Source organism: Oncorhynchus mykiss, chromosome 2 (assembly GCF_013265735.2).
Source record: "Oncorhynchus mykiss isolate Arlee chromosome 2, USDA_OmykA_1.1, whole genome shotgun sequence".
In the NCBI taxonomy this organism is placed as follows: domain Eukaryota; kingdom Metazoa; phylum Chordata; class Actinopteri; order Salmoniformes; family Salmonidae; genus Oncorhynchus; species Oncorhynchus mykiss.
Window position 1 is genome coordinate 40,990,473 of NC_048566.1, and position 26,913 is coordinate 41,017,385.

The 26,913-nt window shown below is 42.4% G+C and overlaps 1 protein-coding gene across 16 annotated transcripts in view; it reads right to left on the reverse strand.

Moving 5' to 3' along the window:
* The window catches only part of LOC110489723 (plectin), a 183,765-nt gene that overhangs the window by 62,257 nt on the left and 94,595 nt on the right, over positions 1-26,913 (reverse strand). For 7 of the 16 annotated variants that reach the window (XM_021562550.2, XM_021562528.2, XM_036948352.1 and 4 more), the window contains exon 1: positions 16,532-19,625. The exons of 5 other annotated variants lie outside the window; for them this stretch is intronic. In XM_021562550.2, coding sequence (XP_021418225.2) covers positions 16,532-19,247 — 2,716 coding nt within the window. In that variant the 5' untranslated portion in view covers positions 19,248-19,625. Of the gene's footprint in view, positions 1-7,595; positions 7,627-16,531; positions 19,626-26,913 lie in introns of those variants that run through there. 4 more of the 16 variants (XM_021562663.2, XM_036948394.1, XM_036948390.1 and 1 more) reach the window with 2 other exon arrangements.

Consider the following 26,913-nt stretch of genomic DNA (forward strand, 5'->3'; position numbering starts at 1 on the left):
TGTACAGAAACATGAATCCTCTTTGCAACAAGGCACTAAAGTAATAATGCAAAAAATGTGGCAAAGCAATTTACTTTTGTCCTGAATACAACGTTTTATGATTGGGGCAAATCCAATACAACACATTACTGAGTCCACTCTCTGTATTTTCAAATATAGTGGTGGCTGCATCATGTTATGGATATGCTTGTCATCATTAAGGGAGTTTTTCAGGATAAAAAAATAAACCTCGATGGCGCTAAGCACAGGCAAAGACCTTGAGGACAACCTGGATCAGTCTGCTTTCCACCGGCAACTGGAAGATGAATTCACCTTTCAGCAGGACAATAACCTAAAACACAAGGCCAAATCTACACTGGAGCTGCTTAACATGAAGACAGTGAATGTTCCTGAGTGGCCGAGTTACAGTTTTAACTTAAATCTGCTTGAAAATCTATAGCAAGACTTGAAAATGATTGTCTAGTAATGATCAACATCCAATTTGACAGAGCTTGAAGAATTTTTTGAGTGTGGTGTGATCGTTTTTTGAAAAAAATAATTGGCAAATATTAAACAATCCAGGTGTGCAAATCTCTTAAGAGACTTACCCAGAATTACTCACAGCTGTAATCGCTGCCAAAGACGATTCTAACATATATTGACTCAGGGGTGTGAATACTTAAGTAAATTAGATATGTCAGTAGTTCATTTTCAATACATTTGTAAATGTATTGTCATTATGGGGTGTTGTGTGTAGATGGGTGAGAGAAAATATATATATTAATCATTTTTGAATTTAGGCTGTAGCACAACAAAATGTGGAATAAGTCAAGGGGTATGAATACTTTCTGAAGGCACTGTATGTTGTAAATTGAAGCTTGTCACTCAGACAAGCTTCCATTTCTGTATCATTTAATGTTGCATAGCTTTTTCCAGTACAGGCTTTTATGTTGTTTGAGCACAACAAACCTGTACCCTTCAATGGCCATGAACATTCAATGTAACCAGTACTCTTCAAGTATACATATATTTGTATTATTATATCATTTTCCTTGTTTCAGGTCATCATACACAAATTGTACATATATTTTAATTCCAAAATAACATAACCAACAAACACCAAAACAAACCCATACAAAAGCAACAACAATTATACATTCCCTTTCAGTTCTCTGCTCTTCATTTTGCATTACTTTTTTCTCATAAATTCCAATAACATTATTATTTTGTATTTTCCGTACATACCTTAAATCCTTTGACTGTTGCAAAATGTGTGGCTGTAGTGTGTACAATACCCCTAAAAGAGTATAGAGACCTATACAACAATATATTTATTGTACTGTATACAAGAAAGAGACCAGGTCCAGTTGACCAATAAATTCATATAATTTTTTATATTGACACTTCTTATCTGCAAGATTAGGAGGAAGGGATAGTAAAAAGGGTTCCAATATCGCATAGAAAACTCCTTCCTTGTTCCTAAATATAGCACTAATTTTCTCCATTAGTAACACAAGATCTCACAGTACCAGTGATTTATTGTTGGTGGGCTGGTCTTTCATCCGGCTAAGGAAAATGCATTTGCAGGCCACAAAGTGTAATTTCTTAAGATTGAGCTGTGCTAAGGTAAGTGAGGGCCTGTTCACGACGACAACTAGTGGAAATAGCCATGGGTCCATCCATTATTATAAGACATATGAATATGCCCTCCAACTACATTTTGACATTTTCCCAGAAAGTTGTAATTAAAGTCCAAAACAGATGGCCATGAGTGCCCTTTCCTTCTTATACTTACAGCAGGTGTCAGAGAATTCTTCATTCATTTATTACATATAATGGGAGTCCAATGAACCGACTTGCATAATCTTATATTGGATCTCTTGCACCTTGTTGCGGGTGAACAGTTGTCTTGTGTGTCAAGGTCATTCAGCTTTCATCAGGAGATCGTCCACTGGGGATTACCAGTACTCTTTAGTGGGCAGTCACATAGCTTTGTTCAAGGTTTTAGGGCTTCACAGATAATGGGAGATACTTCTCCTAGATTAAATATCACTTAAACTTCTCAGGATATACAGTATGATGCGTATGTATACTAACGAGTGTGTGCTGTTGAGAAATCCCCCGGTGAGGGCCGAGAGGTATACATAAACTCTTAGCCTAGGACCGGATGTGTTTCCATGGTCCCCGAGCAACTCAAAAATACAGCCTCAATGACTGGCACTCATGAGGTCCACATGAGGTCTGTACGTTGTTCCTCTGTGTTTTGGCAGGGCCAATTGCTCTGCCCTCTCCCCTTCTCCCAGAGGACACTGAACAGCATCCAAAGTCAACAATCTGAACCAAACTACATGTCTCATTTATAACTCTCTGCTCCCCATGTGCACATGTTGCATATGTCCACTGTTTACCTTGAAATTCTGGAACCTTCTGTTATGAATACTGTCCCACACCAACACAACTTTACAGACAGAGTGTTGGTGTTGGTGGGATATGTGTTATTTTGTACACACTCATGGTTCCTGGAATGATAAAAAGCACACAAGTGAATCAAATTGAATCACTCCCTCCCAGAATATCGGTCACAGCCTCCAGAGTAGAAGGTGTGGGAGTTGTGATTGTTTGCAGGAAACACTCTCCACACCGGAGACTCAGTGCCAAGCCACTCACCCCAGTCCTTTTATAGCATCAGCCTACTACAGCATTATGAGTGTTTGTGTCATCTCTTGGACAACAGATAATGATTTGTGTGTGTTCAAATGTAAGCATAGATCAATTCTAATCAAAATGTTGCAACTCTTGAGTTACTGTAAAAGTGGGATGTTTTTGTGCTGGTCAAGGGCAGTCAAGTCTGGAATGAACCAAGGGCTACATCTGTTCTTAGTTCTGCATTTTTTGAAAGGGGCGGGCTTATTTAAGATGGTGAGGAAGGCACTTTTGAAGAACAATCAGGCATCCTCTACTGACGGGATGAGATCAATATCCTTCCAGGATATCCGGGCCAGGTGGATAGATTCAGGGCATAATGCACAGACAAGGGCATGGTAGGGTGCGAGTACAGTGGAGGTAAACCTAGGCTAGGCTGGACAATAGAATGAGTCAAAATTCACCCAAGGCTGAAAAAGGATTTAGAACGTTGGCTAAGCTGGAACACTAGCGCGAGCCCATAGCAAATGTATGGAATCGAACGTTCGCAGAGCCTGTTTAGACTGGAGTGAAGCTTAGAATTCCATTTAGCTTAAATGGCACCAAAAAATCTATCCCTTTTTATTTTACCACTACAATCTGTTCTTAGGACGAAACTGAAAAATAACCACTTGTGTAGAAAGTAAACATCTGCACCTCAATGGTGCCAAGTGTGCTTATGTCTGCATAATGAGGAAGTAGGAAAAAATGGCAACTTCTGACTATTTCTGGTCTAGCATTTGATGAAAACAAGATACACTGCCCAGCATTACATCATTCGAAAGAGGAGATTCTCATGATTAGCATGGTGTCCGAATTGAAAACATAAAAATATACACATTGCGAGATATTTGGCAAAATAGACAAACATACCTATATTTCCCTATAGGAAACAATGGGATTACCTCAGAGTAACATGAGGGATTTTTTTATGTTTACATTTGAACTATATACAATGTGAGCAGGTCTCCATTGCGAAGCTGCCATTGTGACATAGTACAACAAAATGGGATTAGAACGTTCGTAAGGCGAGTTGGTGCCACAGTGCTCAATAGAACTAATAGGAGCTGGCAGGGTGAAAAATGCCCTAAAATAAGGCCTGTTTTTTCATGATCACTTCAAAACTACAGCAGGCAGCTGGGATATATGGTAATATTATGAAACTGGGCTCCACCGCTGATGCAATTAATGACTTTTTATTAGAAAAAAGCATTGTTAAAAATGTCATGTGTCCAGCCTACCTAGGCATTGGGTGACGATGAGAGAGGCTGCATCTCTGGTAGTGCCAGTTAAGCTAGGTGCGGTCTCCGCATATGTGGGAGGTGGGGCAGGGGAGCTAACCGAGGCATGTAGAGCGGGACTAGGGCCTCCGCAGTAAAACAAAACAATGAGAGCTACCCTAAACAACAGTATACAAGGCATATTGACATTAGAGGGAGGCATATCACAGGTGTTGATTGGGAGGGCTAAGGCAACAACGGGTAAACCAGCTAAGACAACAACAACGGGTAAATGGCGATGAATGGGCAGAGAGGGTCAGTTAGCTACACACAGGGCCTGAGTTCAACGTAGGAGCCGACAGATAAACAAAATGAAGTACCGTGTTAATGAACAGTCCAGTAGGCATCAGCTGTGTAGCCGAGTGATCATAGGGTCTAATAAGCAGCAATGGACAAAACATGGAGCAGCTTGGCAGTTGTCACTACGCTAGGCGAGCAGGAGACACGGCACTCAGAGAGCTAGCAGGCCGGGGCTAGTAGCTGGGTCCTGACCGACATCAACGACGCAGGGGCCGGTTGAGAGCACATCAACCGAAATACGTCAACAGATCAGTCATGTTGGATCGGCGGAGCTCCGTGTCGACAAAGCGTCCGGGCCAATTGGCAAGAGAGGTGTTGTAGTTGGTGTTCTTCATTTGCTAGCCGGGGGAATGGGCCTAGCTCGAGGCTAACTGGTGTTTGCTTCTGGACAAGGGCATTAGCCACAATAGCCACTCGCTAGCAGCTAGCTAGCTGCGATGATCCGGTGTAATGGTCCAGAGCTTGCGACAGGAATCCGGGAATGTAGTGTGAAAAAAAACTATTCCGATATGCTCCGGGATGTTATCGCGCTGTGCAGACTGGCGGATATTATCCGGGATAAAGCGGCTGGTGTCTGTGCTAAAGGTAAAGACTGCTAGCAGTGGCTAACAATGACTAAATAGCTAGTAGCTAATTAGCTGGCTGGCTTCTGAAGGCTAGCCCCTGATGGAGGTTCCAGTTATAAGGTCTAAACAAAATAGCAGATCCGTACCACATTGGGTGAGGCGGGTTGCAGGAAGGTACATTTAATTGGAAATGGAAAATGGAAAAAGAGATTGAAATGTATACAGAAAAAAAGAAAAAGCTGAATATTTACACGGGACACTAACGGGACAAAAACAAACACGTCTTGCTGCTACGCCGTCTTGGATAGACTTGAGTTAATGCTGGTCATAAACTTTCTCTCTCTTGCCTTTGCAGTATTGAGAGTGGAATGACTTTAACATCCAAATATAGGACATTGAAACAATATTTCTCACAAAGATTGTGCAAAATGGCTGGTGGGGATCTAAACAATAAATAAACAACTGTTGTAAATACTGTAGCTACTATTTATTCAGAGATGCTTGACAGATTTGCAATTCATATATTTGTGATATAAGTAATGACTTCCTTTCAAACCTTGGACACTGATTCAGATCCAAAGAAAAACAACTAGCGTGATGTGAACAGATCAGCCACACTCCCTCATGCTTCTCATACCACATACCATGACTGCTAACATGACTAGGATAGTAGCCAGCATTTAAAGGGTTAACCTCCAACACAAGAGGGCTGAAAAGAGTAAAGCAAGAATGAGAGCGAGACAGAGACTGTAGGAAGAGAGAGGGCTGGTGAGAGAGAACTATAGGAAAAAGGAGACACCCTCTTACTGAATGGTACAGCTGGCTACTCTATGACCTTGACTCTCTTTAATTTAAGGTTAGTGCGTCTTCTTGGTGGGAGAATAACAGTGAAAAGCCCATTCCCCTCTCCTGAAGTTCTCTTACTTTGCCTCCTCAGTCTCGTCAAGCGCCAGACTGCGATCAGGGTCACTATGTGCCCAAAAACCACCAGGCCACAGCTGGCATTAGGACAGAGATAAAACTTTGGCAGCACTGACAGACAGGTGGGAGGGCATGGAGTGAGAGGAGTGGGGCCGTGTGAGTGTGCCAGAGGAGAAGAGAAGGTGGGAGGGTGGTTTAAAAAATAAAGACGGGCAGTTTCAACCTTTCCCAGCCAAAACAGTGAACCCCTAGCTTTCTCACATGTTGCCACGCCCTCTCTTCTTTCAACACTTCTTCTGTCCCTCATCTAGTCCTCTGTGTTTAACAACTCAGTATTTCTCTTCCTTTCTCTTTTCTTCCTCTCTCTACATTCTAAATGTATATTTCTATAATGTATGTGTCTGTTCTTCAATGACAGGCCCACTCCGTGTTTACGGTATCTGCTTTCACTGCAAAGGGCTGTCTAAACTAAAGTGTATCTAGTCACACTGGGCACTTTACTAGACTCTGTTCATTAGACATACAGAGACACACACGGAGTGGCAAGTTAGACTTCAAATGAAGGAACAATTTAAAAGGAACTACTGTACCACTGTAAAATGATGTCAAAATCCTCTTCCTCTTGAAATAGTAGCACTAAAACAATCTGATAATATGGTTATAATTTAAGTCAACATTGACAGTAGGTGGAAGTTTACATTGGAAGTACTGTGTTCTTACCACATTGAATTGAACCCCCTCTCTGACTCATTCCATCCTAGAGTATCAATGTTCGTTTTGTTCCCCATTCTCTCTCTCATTGCAGCCTAATCACTATCATGTTCCCCAATGAACGACCCCCCTCTTTTTCAACCTCTACACATACAGTAGATCGTAGTTCAACTGAACAAGGATCTAGTTCTACAGTATTTCACAAGGAAGTAGGTGATGCAAATGTCTTTGTTAGGTCAATTAAAGCAGGACTGGTTGGTCTGGGAGTGTTATCTCAATGGTCCTGTCACTGAGTGATTTCAAAAGAAAAAAGCCCAGCCCGAAGTAGGAATGATAATCATAGTAAGGCCCATCATCCGAGGGTAAAGGTCTTTACGCAAACGTTGTGGCATTCACATGCATTATTCACTCTCTGTCTCAGAGATAGAGAGGGGAGCGGCATGTTTACCATACTAGCCCATCGATTACACTTTCACACATGCCCTATGTACAGTGTCACCTCTACCTTGCAAATCATTTCCTTCAAGAATAAGAGTGAACTAAGCACAGACAATTTAAAGTGGCCCAAAATACTCCTGCCTTCTAAATCTCTATGAAAGAAACAGATCGAATACCGGTTACCTTTCTTACACACAACAACAATCCCAAATGGCCTGGCGACACTAGTGGCTTGAGCAAGACAGGAAAACAGGTGTAGGCTGTATTTGTCTTTTAATTATTTAAAAAAAAATCTATTGAGTATTCACAAATAGCCCGGACAGACACAGACAGCCATCAAACACACACAGAGGAGTTTCAAAGGGAACAACACCATCCTTTGAGCCAGTCACAACCCTCTTGTATATATATATATATCAGCAGACATGATTCGCAATTCAAGTCTGCCATAGTGCCAACAGGTTTAAATATGGAATAGAGTCTCTACTTCGGTAGCTGAAGGTTGCGGTTAAGCGGCCGTGGTGTTTATGTGTGTGCGTGTGTGTGTGTGTGTGAGTGGGGAATGTGCGTCTGTGTGTAGTACGGATGTGCGTTCCCCCCCTCCCCCCTTCAGCAACACAACAACATTTCACACACCGAGTTTGCCAAAAACACACAGACGGACAGCCAACAGAGAGACACTGACCACAACAACAGTCACCCTAGTCGGTTGACCTACCAGGTATGATCTTCATCTATGCTGTCAGGAAAAGAGAGAGGAAGAGGAAGTAGGAGGAACAGAGAGAGCCGAATCAGGGGAAATGAGGGGAAAGAGGAGGACTCCTGTTTGTTTGCTCTCCGCTGCCCCGTTTCTCCTCCTTCTTAATTTTGACAGCCCCGTGCCTGCTGCTAGGATTTGTCTCTCTAGTGGCCTCACAATTAGAAGGGGGGCAAGGGAACACGACAGGGCTGGGGGGGGGGGGGGGGGGGGGGGTAAGGGGCGGTATTGAAGCTTACGGTGGGGCTATAAATACCAGACAGAGACAGATGATCACAACATCACAGTTTAGAAGCTGATGGAACCACTCTGGCGGCCATTGTTTTGTTGCTGCAGTAGCCCACTAAGCCAGGCTACTTTTCTTCTCAGAAGAGGAGATCTTTATTCAGTGAGATCATGTCACAGGTTTCAGCCACCGGGAAAGAGACCTGACCCATTTAAGAGGAATCTGATGATGTATCCAGTTTGCCTGAGCACATACTGTGTCTACATACCTGAAGTATATCCATCAGCTAATACTGTCAGCAAATAGCATCTAATACCACTACGATCAGTTGAGCTTTCTGCCAAAAGCCTATCATCTATGTGACATGATGACACAAGTGAAACATCAACAGGTGAAGCAGGACAAATGGTTCTCAATGAAGCACTGTGTCAATTACAATGTACTCTAACATAAACCTGATGGAAATGTGAAAACAGAAAAACACAAAACAAAATGACACAAAACGCCCCAACAAAAAGACAATTTCTCATATCCAGAACTGGAACTATTCCGGCTCAGTCTGGCTTGGTGGTCTTCTTTGGCACTGGGTTAGGAATGTCACATTTAACTGTCGAAATGCCAGTGAACACACTCCTGTTTAGTGAGAGATAGATTGGCAAGCCTCTCTAACTAATGACCCCCTGATGCTTTGGGGACCCTTGCAATGTATAACATTGGCTAAATATAGCATTTTTTAAAAAAAAGTTGGTGGCTATGTATCTAAGTGTGCATGTGGCGTTGTGAATTGCAGTATTGACAAAAAATGTTCCATTCACAACTTTACTGTCTTAGACACATTTTCGTTGGTCCCCTATGTTTGAGGATGAAATAGGCCTTTCTAAAATCACCATTGTGTGTTCAATGTTAACTAGGCTTACAGTTACAGATATTGAAGATTTCAATATTTTGTCTGCTAGGAACTGATGTTCTTATAGGATTATCTATGGCCCAAACACAGTTCCTAGTGATATTGACATGGAATATTTCCACCAAATTAACCCATAGAGAGGTGCAGTCATTTCTGAAATAGAGCTATATTACGACACCCCTTGGGGGCTCATAGAGTAGTCTGATTCAGAGGGGTTGGGTTAAACGTGGAAGACACATTTCAGTTGAATGCATTCAGTACAACTGACTAGGTATCCCCCCCTTTCACCTATAGTTCACCCTTGTGGTATCCATACACACATCACTCACATTTCTGGAGTGATGAGGAGTTAGTGCCTAAAAAGGATTTGAACATTGAAGACCTGAGAAATGCAGCTACCTTTGCAATCTCTCTTAAACCTTTTGTAATGACATTTTTTTATAAAGGATGTTTTTTCAACAGAAAGACTGGATGTAACAAATACAGGAACAGTGTCCAAGAAAGGCGCAAAATGTTTTGACCAAACCATAAAAGGGCCCCATGTATAGACATGTCTAATGAAGAAAGTGCAGATATTCTGTCTAAACCATATAGTTCCTCTCTCTGCTCTAGTTAAAGTCCCATCTTGACTTAGAAAACGTCAAACTGTTACAGTTTGGTAGGTTTGTGTCAAAGGTGAAATGTTTCTGAGACCTTTGAAAGGAGTAGAAAAACCCTATAGTGTTTTGTATGTGGGTGGGTGTTGTGTGTGTGTGTGTGTGTGTGTGTGTGTGTGTGTGTGTGTGTGTGTGTGTGTGTGTGTGTGTGTGTGAGCATGCACGTGCACATGTGTGTGTACACATCACAAAATCAACATTTACTTTTTAGAATCCATTCCTTTCCCTCCTCTCAACACCCAGGGGAGGATAGTCATACCTGAGCCACACACAGTGCCTTCAGAAAGTATTGATACCCCTTCACTTACAGTATTCAACATTTTGTTGTGTTACAGCCTGAATTCAAAATTGATTTCTCAACCATCTACACACAATTCCCCATAATGACAAAGTGAAAAGATGTTTTTATATATTTTTTAAAATATATTGAAAATGAAATACAGAAATATCTAATTTACATATTCACACCCCTGAGTCAATACATGTTAGACTCACCCAGTCTTTCTGGGTAAGTCTCTAAGAGCTTTGCACACCTGGATTGTTTAATATTTGCCCATTATTATTAAAGCAATTCTTCAAGCTCTGTCAAGTTGGTTGTTGATCATTGCTAGACAGCCATTTTCAACTCTTGCCATAGATTTTCAAGACGATTTAAGTCAAAACTGTAACTACGCCACTGAGGAACATTCAATGTTGTCTTGGTCAGCAACTCCAGTCTATATTTGGCCATGTGTTTTAGGTTATTGTCCTGCTGAAAGGTGAATTTGTCTCCCAGTGTCTGTTGGAAAGCAGACTGAACCAAGTTTTCCTCTAGGATGTTGCCTGTGCTTAGCTCTATTCCATTTATTTTTATCCTCTAAACTCTGTATCGCTTGCTGATGACAAACATAACCATAACATGACACAGTCACCACCCATGCGTGAAAATATGAAGAGAGGTATTCAGTCATGTGTTGTGTTGGATTTGCCCCAAACATAACGCTTTGTATTCGGGACAAAAAGTTCATTTCTTTGCATTTTTTTTGTTGCAGTTTTACTTTAGTGCCTTATTGCAAACAATATGCATGTTTTGGAATATATTTTAATATTGTAAATGCTTCCTTCTGTAATTTAGGTGAGTATTGTGGATTAACTGCAATGTTGTTGATCCATTCTCAGTTCTCCGATCACAGCTATTAAACTCTCCTAACTGTTTTAAAGTCATCATTGTCATCATGGTAAAATCCCTGAGCGGTTTCCTTCCTCTCCGACAACTGAGATAAGAAGGACACCTGTATCTTTGTAGTGACTGGGTGTCACGCCCTGACCTTAGTTATCTTTGTTTTCTTTATTATTTTGGTTAGGTCAGGGTGTGACGAGGGTGGTATGTGTGTTTATGTCTTGTCTAGGTTTTTTTTGTACATCTATGGGGTTTTGGTTTGTCTAGGTAAATGTTGGTCTATGGTGGCCTGAATTGGTTCCCAATCAGAGGCAGCTGTTTATCGTTGTCTCTGATTGGGGATCCTATTTAGGTTGCCATTTTCCATTTTGGTTTTGTGGGTTATTGTCTATGTGTAGTTGCATGTCAACACTTGGTTTAGCATAGCGGCATGTTTGTTTTGTTAGTTTGTGTAAGTGTTCTTCGTTAATTAAAGAAGAATGTATTCTTATCACGTTGCGCCTTGGTCTCATCATTACGGTGAACGTGACACTGGGTGTATTGATACACCATCCAAAGTGTTATAACTTCACCATGCTCAAAGGGATATTCAATGTCTGCATTTTTTTTTATTACCCATCTACCAATAGGTGCCCTTCTTTGCGAAACATTAGAAAACCTCTCTGGTCTTTGTGGATTCATCTGTGTATTGACCTTAGATATAAGTATATGTGTGGGGTACGAAGACAAGCTCGTCCTTCAAAAATACAGACTTGTTAAGCACATTTTTACTCACAAACGTATTTAGGCATTCCATAACAAAGGGACTGAATACTCATTAACTCAAGACATTCCAGCATTTCATTTTTGATTAAATTGTAAAAATGTCTAAAAACATAATTCTACTTTGATATTATGTCTAGGCCAGTGACACACAATGATTTTAAATGCAGGCTGTAACACAACAAAATGTGGGAAAAGTCAAGGGGTGTGAATACTTTCTGAAGGCACTGTAGCTGTGTTGATGACCAAGGACCAAAATCCAATATGTACCATGGGAAATACCTAACATCAGCTCATCTTGGACTAGTACTCATTATAGGAACATATGCTATTGATTTGTGTGTTTGTTCCATAGTTTAGACTACAGTGAGTTAACTGTTATATGGAGGCAGTAGATCTCCCAGTCACTCTGACGTGAGCCAGCCAGGCTGCACTCAGTACATTGTATTACAAACTATAATTAACGCTGTTTTTTTCCAGCCGCCTTTTTCCTCCATGTGAGCCAGCTCTGCTCCAACTGGCAACCACTCTGCCTGCCTACGCTGGGAGACAATACCCTGCAGGCTCCTGTGAGAGGACTTTGTACAGTGGGGAGAACAAGTATTTGATACACTGCCGATTTTGCAGGTTTTCCTACTTACAAAGCATGTAGAGGTCTGTCATTTTTATCATAGGTACACTTCAACTGTGAGAGACGGAATCTAAAACAAAAATCCAGAAAATCACATTGTATGATTTTTAAGTAATTAATTTGCATTTTATTGCATGAAATAAGTATTTGATACATCAGAAAAGCAGAACTTAATATTTGGTACAGATACAGTACAGATCTCTGTAATTGTTTGCATGACATAAGTGATCACCTACTAACCAGTAAGAATTCCAGCTCTCACAGACCTGTTAGTTTTTCTTTAAGAAGCCCTCCTGTTCTCCACTCATTACCTGTATTAACTGCACCTGTTTGAACTCGTTACCTGTATAAAAGACACCTGTCCACACACTCAATCAAACAGACTCCAACCTCTCCACAATGGCCAAGACCAGAGAGCTGTGTAAGGACATCAGGGATAAAATTGTAGACCTGCACAAGGCTGGGATGGGCTACAGGACAATGGGCAAGCAGCTTGGTGAGAAGGCAACAACTGTTGGCGCAAATATTAGAAAATGGAAGAAGTTCAAGATGACGGTCAATCACCCTCGGTCTGGGGCTCCATGCAAGATCTCACCTCGTGGGGCATCAATGATCATGAGGAAGGTGAGAGATCAGCCCAGAACTACACGACAGGACCTGGTCAATGACCTGAAGAGAGCTGGGACCACAGTCTCAAAGAAAACCATTAGTAACACACAACGCCGTCATGGATTAAAATCCTGTAGCGCACGCAAGGTCCCCCTGCTCAAGCCAGCGCATGTCCAGGCCCGTCTGAAGTTTGCCAATGACCATCTGGATGATCCAGAGGAGGAATGGGAAAAGGTCATGTGGTCTGATGAGACAAAAATAGAGCCTTTTGGTCTAAAATCCACTCGCCGTGTTTGGAGGAAGAAGAAGGATGAGTACAACCCCAAGAACACCATCCCAACCGTGAAGCATGGAGGTGGAAACATCATTCTTTGGGGATGCTTTTCTGCAAAGGGGACAGAACGACTGCACCGTATTGAGGGAAGGATGGATGGGGCCATGTATCGCGAGATCTTGGCCAACAACCTCCTTCCCTCAGTAAGAGCATTGAAGATGGGTCGTGGCTGGGTCTTCCAGCATGACAACGACCCGAAACACATAGCCAGGGCAACTAAGGAGTGGCTCCGTAAGAAGCATCTCAAGGTCCTGGAGTGGCCTAGCCACGAAACATGAAGGATCTGGAGAAGGTCTGTATGGAGGAGTGGGCCAAAATCCCTGCTCCAGTGTGTGCAAACCTGGTCAAGAACTACAGGAAACATATGATCTCTGTAATTGCAAACAATTACAGAGATCTGTACTGTATCTGTACCAAATATTAAGTTCTGCTTTTCTGATGTATCAAATACTTATTTCATGCAATAAAATGCAAATGAATTACTTAAAAATCATACAATGTGATTTTCTGGATTTTGTTTTAGATTCCGTCTCTCACAGTTTAAGTGTACCTATGATAAAAATTACAGACCTCTACATGCTTTGTAAGTAGGAAACCAAGCAAAATCGGCAGTGACTCAAATACTTGTTCTCCCCACTGTATATGTTACACACCATTTATACACTTCAGCGAAACATTATACTAGTATCTACATTGTTTAAATGTTTGATAAACATTCCTACAATTGGATCAGACCCGTGTGACATCAAGCATGTGACGCAATTCGCAATTCTATGCAAGCAGACGAAGTACGATCTCTCATTTCATCTCGTTATTTTGGAAATATGGAACAACGCGTGTTTCCCTCATCAGGCGGCCTGTAAACACACAGGTGCCATCCCAACCCAGGAGACATGCCAGGTGGTGTCAGCGGAAAGACAGAGGAGCAGCTGAGCCACCCAACTTTGTTTTGAGCACAACAGCAAAGGTCAGATTTACAGCCTTAAACTGTACTCAACATGCTCATCGCTGCGATGTCACAACACAGGCTACTGATAGCGTGACGGCTAACAGTGCTCGGCCCCCATGTTTTTTTTCACTAGCGAAAGGTCAGGCTCACACACTCACATACACCACACCCCAATCGTGAGCCGTTAGTACGAAAAGGGACAGAGGAGAATCCTCAGTTGCTGGTAGTTTCATACATTTCACAAATGTGTGGGAATGTCGTGCACCGAGTAGGGAGAAGCCTAGGAAAACAACACGACATGTCTGAAACATGAGTTAGGTTAATGGCCTGTGCCCCACTAATCATAAACAATGTAGCTTTTGTTTGAACATGCAGTCGTATTCATTCATCACACATGATTGCAAATGTCACGGACACAGCGTAAGTGTTTTCCTGGGATTTTCCATATCAAGAGTCACTGTTGGCTTGGCCTGATGTGTAAAGAGCTTTAAAGCGACACATGCCCAACCTAAAGTTCCCTGTTTTGATTTCTACCGAAGCCATGTTGACAGAAGTATGAGAAAGGGCTGATTGAGTTCTGAGAGTCTCAGACAGTGCTACGGTAGCAGTATAAAAGTAGGCGTGGTGCAGAACAATCTGAGGGTATTACTGAATCTTACAGCTATATAATTCGATTTCATACCATCAACACTATCGATACTAATACGCTCTAGGATCATCAGACATGAAGAGACACCCGCATACCAATGTGGTGTCTGCTAAACATCTCTATTTGATATATTCCTTCAAATAGATACTGTGCCTAATGTATCTTACGGTATGGTTGACAAACTCCATGATTGGTCACATGACATGCATTCCAAAATGAATAAAAATAGCCCAGAGAAAGGCAGCACTACACTTTCACATTGGTATTTATGGGGTAACTCACGTATACACATGGCTATTATGGATCATCCACTGTAGGTGGCAGCAGTGAGTTAGCAAACATTGGTATTATCAGTGGCTAGGATGGCACTCTGAAGCATGATGGGCTTTCATGCCTGATCAGTTACACAGCCTTTTTTATCCCTTGATATTCACATAAAGAGCAAGGAACCTTATTTTCTTTACATTTTGCACTGATGCCAAAACAAAAGGAATGTAAATGCCCTAACATACAGTATAACAATATGCCCCTGGATATTTTGAAGAAGATTTTGCTTCCAGACGTGTTATTTGATCCAGATCTCAAATGCTCTAAATGCTGTTGACCGGGTGATCTGTAAACACACACTAACCTCAAATATCCGAAAGTGGAGTCATTCTCCTGATGACTAACACAGCTTGACCACTGCCTGTCATATGAGCAATGCTGCTAATTTACTCCAGACCTGCAGAAGCAGTGTCACGTGTGGAACCCGAGAAAACACACCCTGAATAGTACAGCTTTGGTATGAGCAAACTATTCCAATTTCCTGTCTGTTCTCTCTCTCACACAACAGTACAGACAACGCCCATGTGTGCTGCAGTCTCTTGCCACCCTGTGCTAGGGTTAGATGCTCCAGTATACACTCATTAACACCCACATAACACATCTCAAAAACCAGTGTCAACCAACATGCATCTTGCTTTAATAGCAGCAGAGAAACAAAGACGTGTACGTTCAGTTTAGTCAACGCCAACAACATGGGATAGCATTGCCAGCATTTTTATGCACATTCCAGCTGTCAGCAGGCGTGATAACATATTGTTCAGAAAGCCCACCTAAAGCCTGTTGGATAACACATACAAACTCATACTATTATCTGACCCGAGAGGGGAAACCAGGAACTGGAGACCAGCGTTAAAAATAATCAGCGTTAAATAATCACAGTGCCAAGAACACAGCCTTCCTGACTAAAAAAACACAGAGAGAGAGAGAGAGCGAACGTGTCCAAAAGCACCACACCTCCTTCTCTCATTCATTCTCTTCTTCCCTTTATCACTCAGGTCATCTCCACGGAGAAAAGACAGGAGGGGAGTAAGCTAGGCGTATCACATAGCCACACCACAGGAATTACTGCAGGTCTGAATCATTTCTGGCAGGGAGACAGCGAGTGTGCATTGCTCAAGTCTAAAATCAAAGTCATGTGGCACTGAGGTCTGTACAATAAAATACGGGCTTCAACATGCTTCGTATGCTACAATATGCTGTTGTGCATGGAAATCTATTTCATTTGTCACTTTGTAGTGTGAGTTATCTCCCCTGCCAGTGAAACTATAGTAGCATGCTCTCTCACAGATGCCTAAATCACAGATTCATTGTAATTGGTTTGTACTCATTCATCATCTCACTGAAACTATCCCTAATGAGCAACCGACTCTATAATAGAATAGATCAAGCACTGAAACTAACGTTTGGGACTATAATACAGATTTTTGTTGACCAACGTAATACCATAAGTTCATCTTCAAATGATACACTGTGAAGAGAAGTATAATAACCTAAAACACTGTTTATACCACATGCAAATAGAACATAATAGCACATGGTAAAAGACATGGTAGTGCCATCACCACAACGCCCACCTAAGACTTCCCACAGTACATGCAAGGGAGGAAACCTTGGCAACTGCAGTGACATCACACATCAAACACACAGGACAGGAAGTAACTAGGGGGAAACAAGAAATTCTCTCAAACCTTCTATGAAGTTGGGGAAGGTCTTCTCCTCGGGTACGTCCAGAGAGTGGTCCCAGTCATCGTCGGAGATGGTGCTCTGGGCGGACTCGACCACCGCTCCTCCGGCCAGGAGAGCCCGTTCAACGGCCAGTGCGTGCAGGACATCAAAGTCCAGTTCTTGCCCTGTTATCTCAGGTACAACAGCAGGAGGAACCTCTCCTCCAGCCACTGCCTGCGGGCTAGTGATGTGCTGCACCTCAATCACCTCCTCCACCACTACTATCTTCTTCCTCATGTTGGCCTCGTCTACAGGCTGGTCACAGGTGTCCTCCAGGTGAGGCTGTGCTGGCAGAGGGGTGGTGGCTGCAGTGGTAACAGGGGTCTGTGGTGGTTCCTTGTCCTTCTCCTGCTCCGAGGCCTTGGGAGGAACAGATATACTTTTCTTCTCCTCCTCTGTGCTCTGTGCTGCTGTTAGAGCGTGTTTTGCAACAACTCTGGGAAGCTCCCCCTGCTCAGTGTGTAGGCTGGCCCGTGCCTCGGCTCCGGCTGACGCTGTCTCTCCGGGTGCTTCCCTTGCAGAGGAGGTTTTTGGTTTCGAGTCCTCCCGTTTTTTTTCAGCAGAGAGCTGGGCAGGCTCCGCCTCTCCTTTGTCTAAAGCAGGGGCCCCAGCCTGCACAGCTGCTGCCATGCTGGTTTCCTCAGACCACATTCCTTCCTGAGGCATCTTTGGAGAGCAGTCCATTACTTTTGCCCCAGGGGTGTTTGGGAAGTCAACCTTAACGGCGGCCCTGGTCATCAACACCTTCTCTGTTGGTGATGATGTTTTAGCTGCAGGTGGAGATAATGATTTTGTGGTCTCATGGTCTGGGGAAGAAACCTGCTTTTTCTTTTTAGCTTTTTTTGCCTTTGACGAATCAACCACAGCTGTTTCTATAGGGGCTTTAGCCTCCGGCACTATGGCAGGTTGTGGTGGTTGCGGTGGCAGTGTGAAGGTCTCCACAGGATTGAGGGCTTCCTGTTTCATCTCCATCTCTATGGTCTTCTGCACTTTTACCATTTCCACTTTAGTGACACTCATCTCTGACCCGTGGGTGAATTTTCCAGATGAGCCTGAGGCCACTTTATTGGTCGTCTCAGCCTTCTCCTGCACTTGAGGGGCTGCAACGGGATGGGATGCAGCTTGTGATACTATAGACTTAGTGTTGCTCTGTTCCACTGCTGGTTTGGGGATCTGATGATCAGCCTCATTTGATTTTTGAACCTCAGCCTTAGTTTCTCTTCGAACCTCAGCCTTAGTTTCTCTTCGAACCTCAGCCTTCGTTTCTTTAGTGGATTCTGGTCCCTTGGGCTTTATTGATGATGCAAAAGCTGGTGGGGGTTTGGGAGGCTCCTGTGTCTCTTCCTCGTTGGTCTTCAGTCCTTTTTCTGGGGACACCTTTGTGACAGGTGATTCAGCCTTCGTTATTTCTCTGGGAGATTTTTTCTTCTTCTTTGATTTGGAGCAATCTTCAATCATCCCTTTTTTAGTTTCAATAACCTTTTCAATAACCTTTTCAGTGACAACACTGTCTTTGCCACTGACCACTGATAAGGGATCAGTGATTTCAACTTTAAATGATTTGGTGGGTTCGGCTGAGAGTTTGGGGGTCTCTTGGGGGACAGTCATTTCTGATGCTTTCTTTGGTTCTGGAGTCACCTTCACTTCTGTTTTTTTCTCCTCCTTAATCTCTTTAGTAGGGGGCAGGGGTGCTGGGATGGCTGGCTTACTGGGTACAGGTTCAGCAGAGACGTTGGGGGCCTCTTCAACTGCTGCAACTTTCTTGGGCTTCTCTATACCTGCTTTATTGAAAGAGGATTCAGCTGAGACCTTCACTAATGCAGCCCCAGCTCCTGCAGCACTAGCTACTGCAGTAACAGCTAATGGGAAGGCTGTTTTGGAGGAGACTGACTTGATGCTGACCTGTGATTCATGTGTTGAAGTATAATTTTTCTGAACCGGAACCACCTGGGACCTTTCTGCACGAACCTTAGTGATGATCGTCTCCTGGGAGGACACCCCTGCTTTACTGCTACAAGCCTCAGTGGTCTGAGAGAAGGTAACCGTGGAGGCCCTCTTCCCCTGGCTTTCCTCCATCATTGAAGCCTCAGTGCGGAAGCCCCGCCCCTTCCACAGGGGAGGCTGGGCCTGGGACTCCCATGATGCTCTTGGTCTGACCGGCTCGGTGGCCATCGGGCGACCTCTGAACCTTGGCGTCCTGTCAGAGGGGCCTTCCTCCTCGGCTGCGTCCAGCCTCCTGTGTCGGTAGACCTGGCGCTCAGCCATCGCCTCCTGACTCTCTTCCCTGCCAGGTTTGGGGACATAAGATGTGGGGCCGTCCACTGACTGGACCCCACGCGCAGCCCTTTGGGCAATGGCCAGGGTTGCTGTTGGACGGCAAACCCTTTGCAGGGAAGAGGGAATGATCTCAGCAGGCAGACGGAGGTAGTCGCGCAGGTAAACAATGCCCTCGTTGGTCAGGTACCAATAGAAGTGCCTCCAGGCGAAAGTCTCCCTCAAGTAGCCCCTGGACTTGAGGGAGGCCATGGCGCGGATCACCTGCAGGTTTCCCACGCTGGGGATCTCTGGGTGCTTGGTTTGGGGTCGCTTGTCTTTCTTGGCCACCATGACACCATCGCGAAACAGGAGCTCGTAGATGGCCCTCAAGTCCACCAAGGGCATCACCATTCCGGCCACCATTGTTGCTCTGTGTGTGTGCGTGTGTGTGTGTTTGTCTCTTCAAAGTATGACTAACAGCAAAGCTGGAGCCACTCCGCCAAGGGAGAATGTATTACAGGATGACCTCACTTCTCAGTCTCTGAAAGGGTCCAGTGGGCTAAAACTGTCTGCACGTGCTTTTCAATCCAATCATTAAAAGTATGAATAAATCCTCTTATTTTCTCTTATTGCTTCTTCTTCACTCTTTTCTTGTTGCCTTTGAGCGCGTGGGGAAACAGAGAACGTTTTTCTGAGAAGATGTCGTGAAGAATCCAGAAACTAAGTCAAAAGAGTACTGTTCCCCCCTTTAGTCAGACTTGCTTGGAAGTGAACAGACTCCGGTCTGATGCATGCAACGGCAGTGACAGAAGGAGAGAGAGAGAGAGTGTGTGTGTGTGTGTGTGTGTGAGAGAGGGAAAGAACGAGAGAGAGGCACACTACTCCACGGCTCCTCCTACCTTCTCTCTACAGTTGAGGAAAAGTTGGCATGGAAGAAAAAACAACTTCTGAGTAAACAAACTTAAACAATGACAGAAGGCCGAAAATGACTGATGAGGGGGTAAATAAATGCGTGCAATCGAGATTAGATTAGGATAAGCGAGTGAAAGAAAAGACAAATGAATGGAAGCTACTAACACACCTCTGTAGTACTTGGGCATATGCAGGGCTGTTACTAAAAGAAGACGCCCACCCACATACGTGTGCTCGCACAGTCACTCACTGATGTAGTGGGTTGGAACAGGAAAGATTAGCTAGCGACAGTAAAGGGAGACACCCTTTAGGCATGCCATCCTACACTGCAGAGACACACTAGACATTTACTTACGGGAAGCTTGTCACTCTCAAATACCCTGGTTTACACATTTCAGATCCAGTATCACTGACTGCTTGACTTTTGCCCTACACACAGAGGATCTGACTGAGAACTGCATGTCTCCAGACCCCACACCTAAGAAAGCAGAAATACTTTCTTCTTGAATGTAGTATGACATATATAGATAGTGTGGGAGATAAAAGAGAGATAGGCTATAGCCACAGCTACGGTAACATGGACATAAGCTTTGGTGTGACCGACTAAAACTAGACTCCTGTAACTTGATAGTTAGACAAGTCACGGTTGAAAACACAAATAGCCCTATGGACTGAAATGAGTTTACAAGCCAAAGAGGTATAGCCAGATCCCACTCATATAACTAATAAAACAATTGATTTAATTCAACTCCATTCACGTCAGTGTTTTGTTAGTAGATTACACAGTCAGCACCAGGTGGAGAGGAAATAAAAGAGTCCCACCAACTCCTCCCAATGTAACCCATTAAAGTGATGCAACAGGCTGCAAGAACAACTTATTCCCAATGTCCAAACGGCTCATACGGAGGGTTCCTGCCCTGATATAGCCAGTGAACTCGTATTGCCTGACTCGACTATATAAAGAGCCTGTGCATTATCGCTACCCTTTAACAGCACCCAGTAACATGATATCAGATGACCTTCCCCCGAGATCACTTCTCTCTCTCTCTCTTCAGTGCATCTGTCTCGCTCACCTATCGATGTGTCAGAGAGAGAGTCTCTAGTGTATTCACGTGTGTGTAAGAGAGAGAAACTGGAAACCGTGCCCTTAGAGGAGGAGAGATCGAGGCAGAACATTTCATTAGTCTAAATTCTATTCTGTTCACACATTTATCAGGTACACAAAAAACTTGGGACAGGAACTGACTGAGTAGTGCCTGTATGTGAGTAACGCCTGCGGCAACAATGAAAAAAAGCCATGAGGAAACTCATAGGCTACTATTTCCAACCACAGTGGGTTGCAGTCAGATCCAGATCCATACACTGAATTATTTATATTTTTGTTCCATTGCCAGTGTTCCAGTTCGGAGTAAGTCAAATAGAGCTCACCAGCTTGTAGTCCTAAAACCCGGAAATGAGTTACCTCTGGTTCGTTCAGCCATCGTTCAGCCATTGGGAAAATGAATGGGAAAAGAATAGGGTTTTGGGATAAACGCCCAAAATAAGGTCTGAGGTTAACACAGGCTTAGGAAATACGTTATATTCTAAGAGATAATATCAGTCAGTTAACGTGACCTTTATGAATTATCATTTTTACGATTACATAAATGCTTCAAAATTCACAAGTGACGTTGGCTGATGAAGATGATCTCATAGAACAAAACATATACCACAAATCTTATTTTTGGCGTAAAAAACACCATTCATTTCCCCATAGGCTTTGTCCAAGGAACCATGGTGGAGTTAGTGCCTACAAAAAGACACCATTACTATTTCTCTCTATATCGTTCTTTCAGGGCTGCAGTGGGCCATAAATATGTTGTTCAGGGCAGCTTGACTCTACTGTCACTTCAAAGACAGCTGTCTGCAACAGTTAGCATTGCGCTCTCTGTCAAACTATACAACCATTAGGTGCAAGTCGGCCTCCCATCACCAATCAAGTCATCCTAAATAATCACCTGATGCAATTCCACTCTTTGGGTCTGTATTTTAGGAATACAGACAACTCGTTAAACCTAACTGCATGCAATTAGATCCAAGGCGTTCATTTAAAAAAGTGCATTCTGCCACAATAATAGCCTACTTCATGAACACTGAAGACTTGTTTTTATGCATTATATAGGGACAATTGTAAATGTTTCTAAAAAAGGAACTATTCAAAGCATCTGCATGAGCAGGGTAGCGATTGAAAGAAAAGACTGGAAATTGTCAGAGCAAAAGTGAGGACACAACTGTTCACCTGACACAAGACTGTATCCGAACATTACAATGTAGATTTGTTTGTGCATTTGACACTTACCGTACTTTTCACAGCATTTGTCAATCAATAACAAAATCTGAAAATACTCTGGAATATATTCAACATAATAAGAATACTCACTGTAATTTTGGAGTAGGGGCAAGATAAGAAATAAATGAGTACAGGGGTTTGAGTGAGATGTCTAACTGGTGTCTCCAAGTGGCCACACATGTCCGAACTGGGTCATTTCAATATACTTTTATGACTCAAGAAAATAGTTTAACTGTAAGGGGCTTTTTTTTCTTTTTCTCCAAGCTTTGCCACTGAGGAACTGAAGAAAGCACACTTGTTGTTTTGTTTGGAACACAGCCTTGTGTCCCCGCCATCACACGATTACTGTCATTGTTTACATCATCCAAAAACGTTCCAGTATACATCGCAATCTGGGTCAGGTGGATACCCTTTGAGAGCTTATTCTATTGCCAACATGGATATCTAAATGATAAAACACCATAACCTTTTTAACCTAACATGTCTTTACAGACACTCAAGCCCTTTCACAAGAAGTGGCGGTGGCCACAGTTAATAGCATAAAAGCACAATGAATGCTGAAAAAGGAAATGGAATGGTTGACCATTGACATGCTACAGTCTGCCTAACCACAGAAAGGAAGGTGGTGCAGGTGTGCATTTGTACCCCTATTAAAAAGTTGCAATATGCAGAAATCCCTTTGCCATTTCCTGGTTGCTAAAATGCGAATAGTTCACCTAATTTCAGTTCATGTACCTCATTGTACCATCTGAACCGCTGTGAAATATATTTTCAATTACTACAAATGTTGTATTTTCAGCTGTTTGAAGCTGGTGTACAAAACCGAAAGTAAAAGAAGCACAAACTAAACTTAAGCAAAGGAAGCATAGAAATAGGGCACATAGAACAGATCTATCGCTTCTTAGACTTGCTTTCAATGATAATGACAGATCTATAAGTCACTATTTAATTTTTCCTTTAAAAAACTAAATGTATCCAATTAATCATCCATTTCAAAAGGAATAACTGCCTTCCTGCACTGCATCGTGATCTATCAGGTTATAATGAACAGAGATTACACTGTTACTTTCTTAAGAAAATGTGCTCCTGGTTCAAAACTATAAACTGGCAATAGCCCCAATTTCACTGTGCCATGCCATGTCCCCTAGTTGTGCCCCTCTACCCATGCCAGCACTCCTCATTATGGATAATTTGCATCCACATGCCCTGCACCCTCCTCTTAGAACTGCCCATCAGTGGGATTTCATCTACTGTTTGTGCACACAGTGCTAACTGAACCACCCAATGTCTCACATTGACCTATGAACTGGCTAAATGCCCAGACCCATTTATAACCCCTTCCTCAAAAACATGACACTATAACACAGCTGACCATCAATTCAGTCTTTCAACATGTCATAATGGTTGCAATTGCTTTATGATTGCTGATACTGTATGTTTGCATTATCAGACAAATGAATGGTCAGAAATAGATGTCTAACGGAGGGGGAAGAGTTTCCACTGTACTGAATAAGCTGTTCATTATCTCTGGACTGCTGAATTTGGCAATGGGACAACGTCGGGCCCAGGCAGTGGAAGTAGACATTGATAATAGATTGAGAGATGAACGAGATAATCAGAAACTAAAGAGAGGTGTGATTGTAGGAAAGTCCACTCCAGCCAGATCCTGTTCCTGGTAAGTCTGCTTGGATGTGTCAGAGAACCCTCTCTGCCCAGAATAGACATGTCAGCACCCACACCAGCCACGCTGACTGGACTCCATGCACACTGTAAACGGTCTGTGCTCTGGGGCTCAATGGCCCATCCGAGACACGTGCCTACTGCCTGCCCACTCTGATATCAGACCCCAAGCGATTACAGCCACTCCCAGGGGGAATCAAAGGTCATCAGGATATTTCTTAGAGACCAGTTGTGTATATCTGTTGCATTGAGAGTACGTCCAGGAATCAAATGGAGCTGAAATTAATGTGGCTGGTAAATGTATTTACAGCTGCTAATAAATGACTAAGACTCCTACCCTCTGTCTCTGGGAGGTAGAATGTCAAAGTTGGCTGGAGTTGACCTGATCTCAACTTGAGAGAAATAAAGAGAGCGAGTCAACAGGATTTATTTTTTTTAATATCCGAAACATACAATATACTTGCAGTGAAGCTGCTCAACAACTACACCACACCAGTCATCCCACAGACTCCCATTCAGAGCGACACACGGAAGCATCCAGGGTCAATGCCCTGCTCAAGGACACGTTGGCAGATCTCCCACCAGGCCAAAAAAGTGAACCTGAACCCTCCAAGATCCCCCCCCCAATAGATGTCCCTCAACCATTCAAGACCTCTACCACAGTCCCCGCCCCCCAAGAAGATAAAAAAATAAAATAAAATACAATTAATTCCATTCCCCCCCAAGAACCCCCCCCCCCCCCCCCCAATGCACCAACAACCAAGAAAATGAACTAAAGAGAAAAAAGAACAAGACAGAAGAAAACAGCAAACAACAATGCAAAACTAGGGACATCAAGGGCAACTAAAACCATAACACCAAGGCCAACTGTATATGTTTGTGTGCATGTCTGCCACTATTACATGTATGTGTGTGTTCTTGTATACGTTTATTTGAATGAGAGTGCGTGTATATGCATGTGTACAAACACCTGCACGGGCATTCAGCCTCAGGCAAACCGGCATTAGCTGTAAAAACACTGCCCCTCAGTGTCATTCAAACGGACTTTTTATTATGTTTTATTTTGACTTTATTTTTGAATTTTATCTTTGACCATCATTCTATCTCCCACACAGCAACTCCACTCCCACTTGTCTCCAATTCTACATCCCAACCTTCAGCTTCCCTCAGCGCATCCGTTTGGATTTCTACACAACACATATCTTTCATCTATGCTGTGATGTTTAACATACAATTTCAATCTATATAATCTAATAGAATCCACAGATTGCGAGTTGAAGAGAAATACTTTTACTAAGAGTATTAGTATATTAGTAATTGACTGACCCGGTCTCTCCAGATTTCCTAACAGTACTGTTTCTAGGGTCAATTTTAGAACAATGCTATGCATTTTCAGCCATTCCAGAAACAGGCTACCTGAGGGCATAACCAAAATAAATGGTCTATTGATTCTGTATCCTCACAACAAAATCTGCAGAGCTTTGAGGATTTTATGCCCCAAATATTCAACATTTTGTTGGTGGCAAGAACTCTATATAATAATTTTAGCTGAAAAATATGAATTCTTGAATCTTGCTTTGTTTTATATATAATCTCATACACCCTGTACCATGGAATTGGTACATCAAAAATCTCTTCCCAACTATTTTGCAAACTGGATGGCATAGTTGTCAACATCCTGGTCCTCAAATGAAACTGGTATACTTTCCTATTTATTGCTATTTTTATTCGTCTGCCAGTTTTGATCCTTTATATTGGTCAGACAGACCAGTTCCCTACCTCCTCCCGCTGCCACCTGCCTACTCCATTTTTGAGGTAATGCTGTAATCAATTGGTTGTACTCTTGGATTGAGCAGACCTTCCTGTAAAATTCTGATAACCCATGAAGGACATAACTACCATTCCAATGTACAATATAATTTAAGAACAAAATGCAATTTCAATCATCTTTCCCATAAATACAGGTATTTTATCAATCAGCACATTTGAGTTCAGCCTTAACTTTTCAGGCGGATGAAATTGAAATCGTAGCCAGCTGTGCAATGCTTGTTTGAAAAAGAGAGTTACTTTGAAAAAAGTAGAATTTTCAATTAATCAAAAATGAGACATGGCAATCTGCACAAAAGCATAAAGGCAATTTTTAAACAATGGATGAGCTTTTCTTCTTGAGAACCATTTTGGGTTCAAGTGAAGCTTTTAGAGAGAGGTTTAGCACTTTTATATTTAATAATCTCAACCACCCAATTCATATTCATTATATAGATAGTCACGCTTTATTTGGTCTGGTTTAGCATCCCAGATAAAGCAAATTATTTTTTGTTCATTTGATTTGAAAAACGAATCATCAGAAGTAGGCAGCACCATAATGAGTAAACTGAGATATGACTAAGGAGTTAATCAGGGCATTTTTTTTTTACATAAATAGACAGGTATTTACCTCTACATGATTGCAGGATCTTGTCTATTTATACAAGTTTTCTATTGAAATTCATTGTGGAGAGCTTATTTATATATTTTGTGATATGAATACCAAGTATGCCTACTTCACCATCAGACCATTTTATCGGTAAACTGCAGGATAATGTAAAAGTTTTATTTTTTAAAAGATCCAATACGTAATATTGTACACTTATCATAATTCGGTTTTAGTCCAGAGAGTACAGAAAAGTTATCTAGATCTTCAATGAGACATTACAGGGATCTAGCTTGCGGACTTAATATAAAACTTGAGTCATCAGCATACATGGACACCTTTGTTTTTAAGCCTTGGATTTCTAATCCTCTAATGTTGTTATTGGATCTGATTTTAATAGCTAGCATTTCGATGGCCATAACGAATAGATATGGTGACAGCGGACACCCTTGTTTAACTCTTCTTGACAATTCAAAACTCTCTGAGATGTAGCCATTATTCACTATTTTACACCTGGGGTTGCTATATACATTATTTTTACCCATTTTATAAGAGAATTCCCAAAATTGAAAAAATCCAGGCCATATATAAAATCCAGTCTTAATTTATCCTATTCCTTTTCAAAATCCGCTATAAATACCAGGCCTGCCTTCTTAGATGTGTTGTGATGTTCTATTATTTCTAGTAGATGTCGTATATTATCTCCAATGTATTGTCCATGTAAAAAAACCTGTCTGATCAGGATGAACAATACC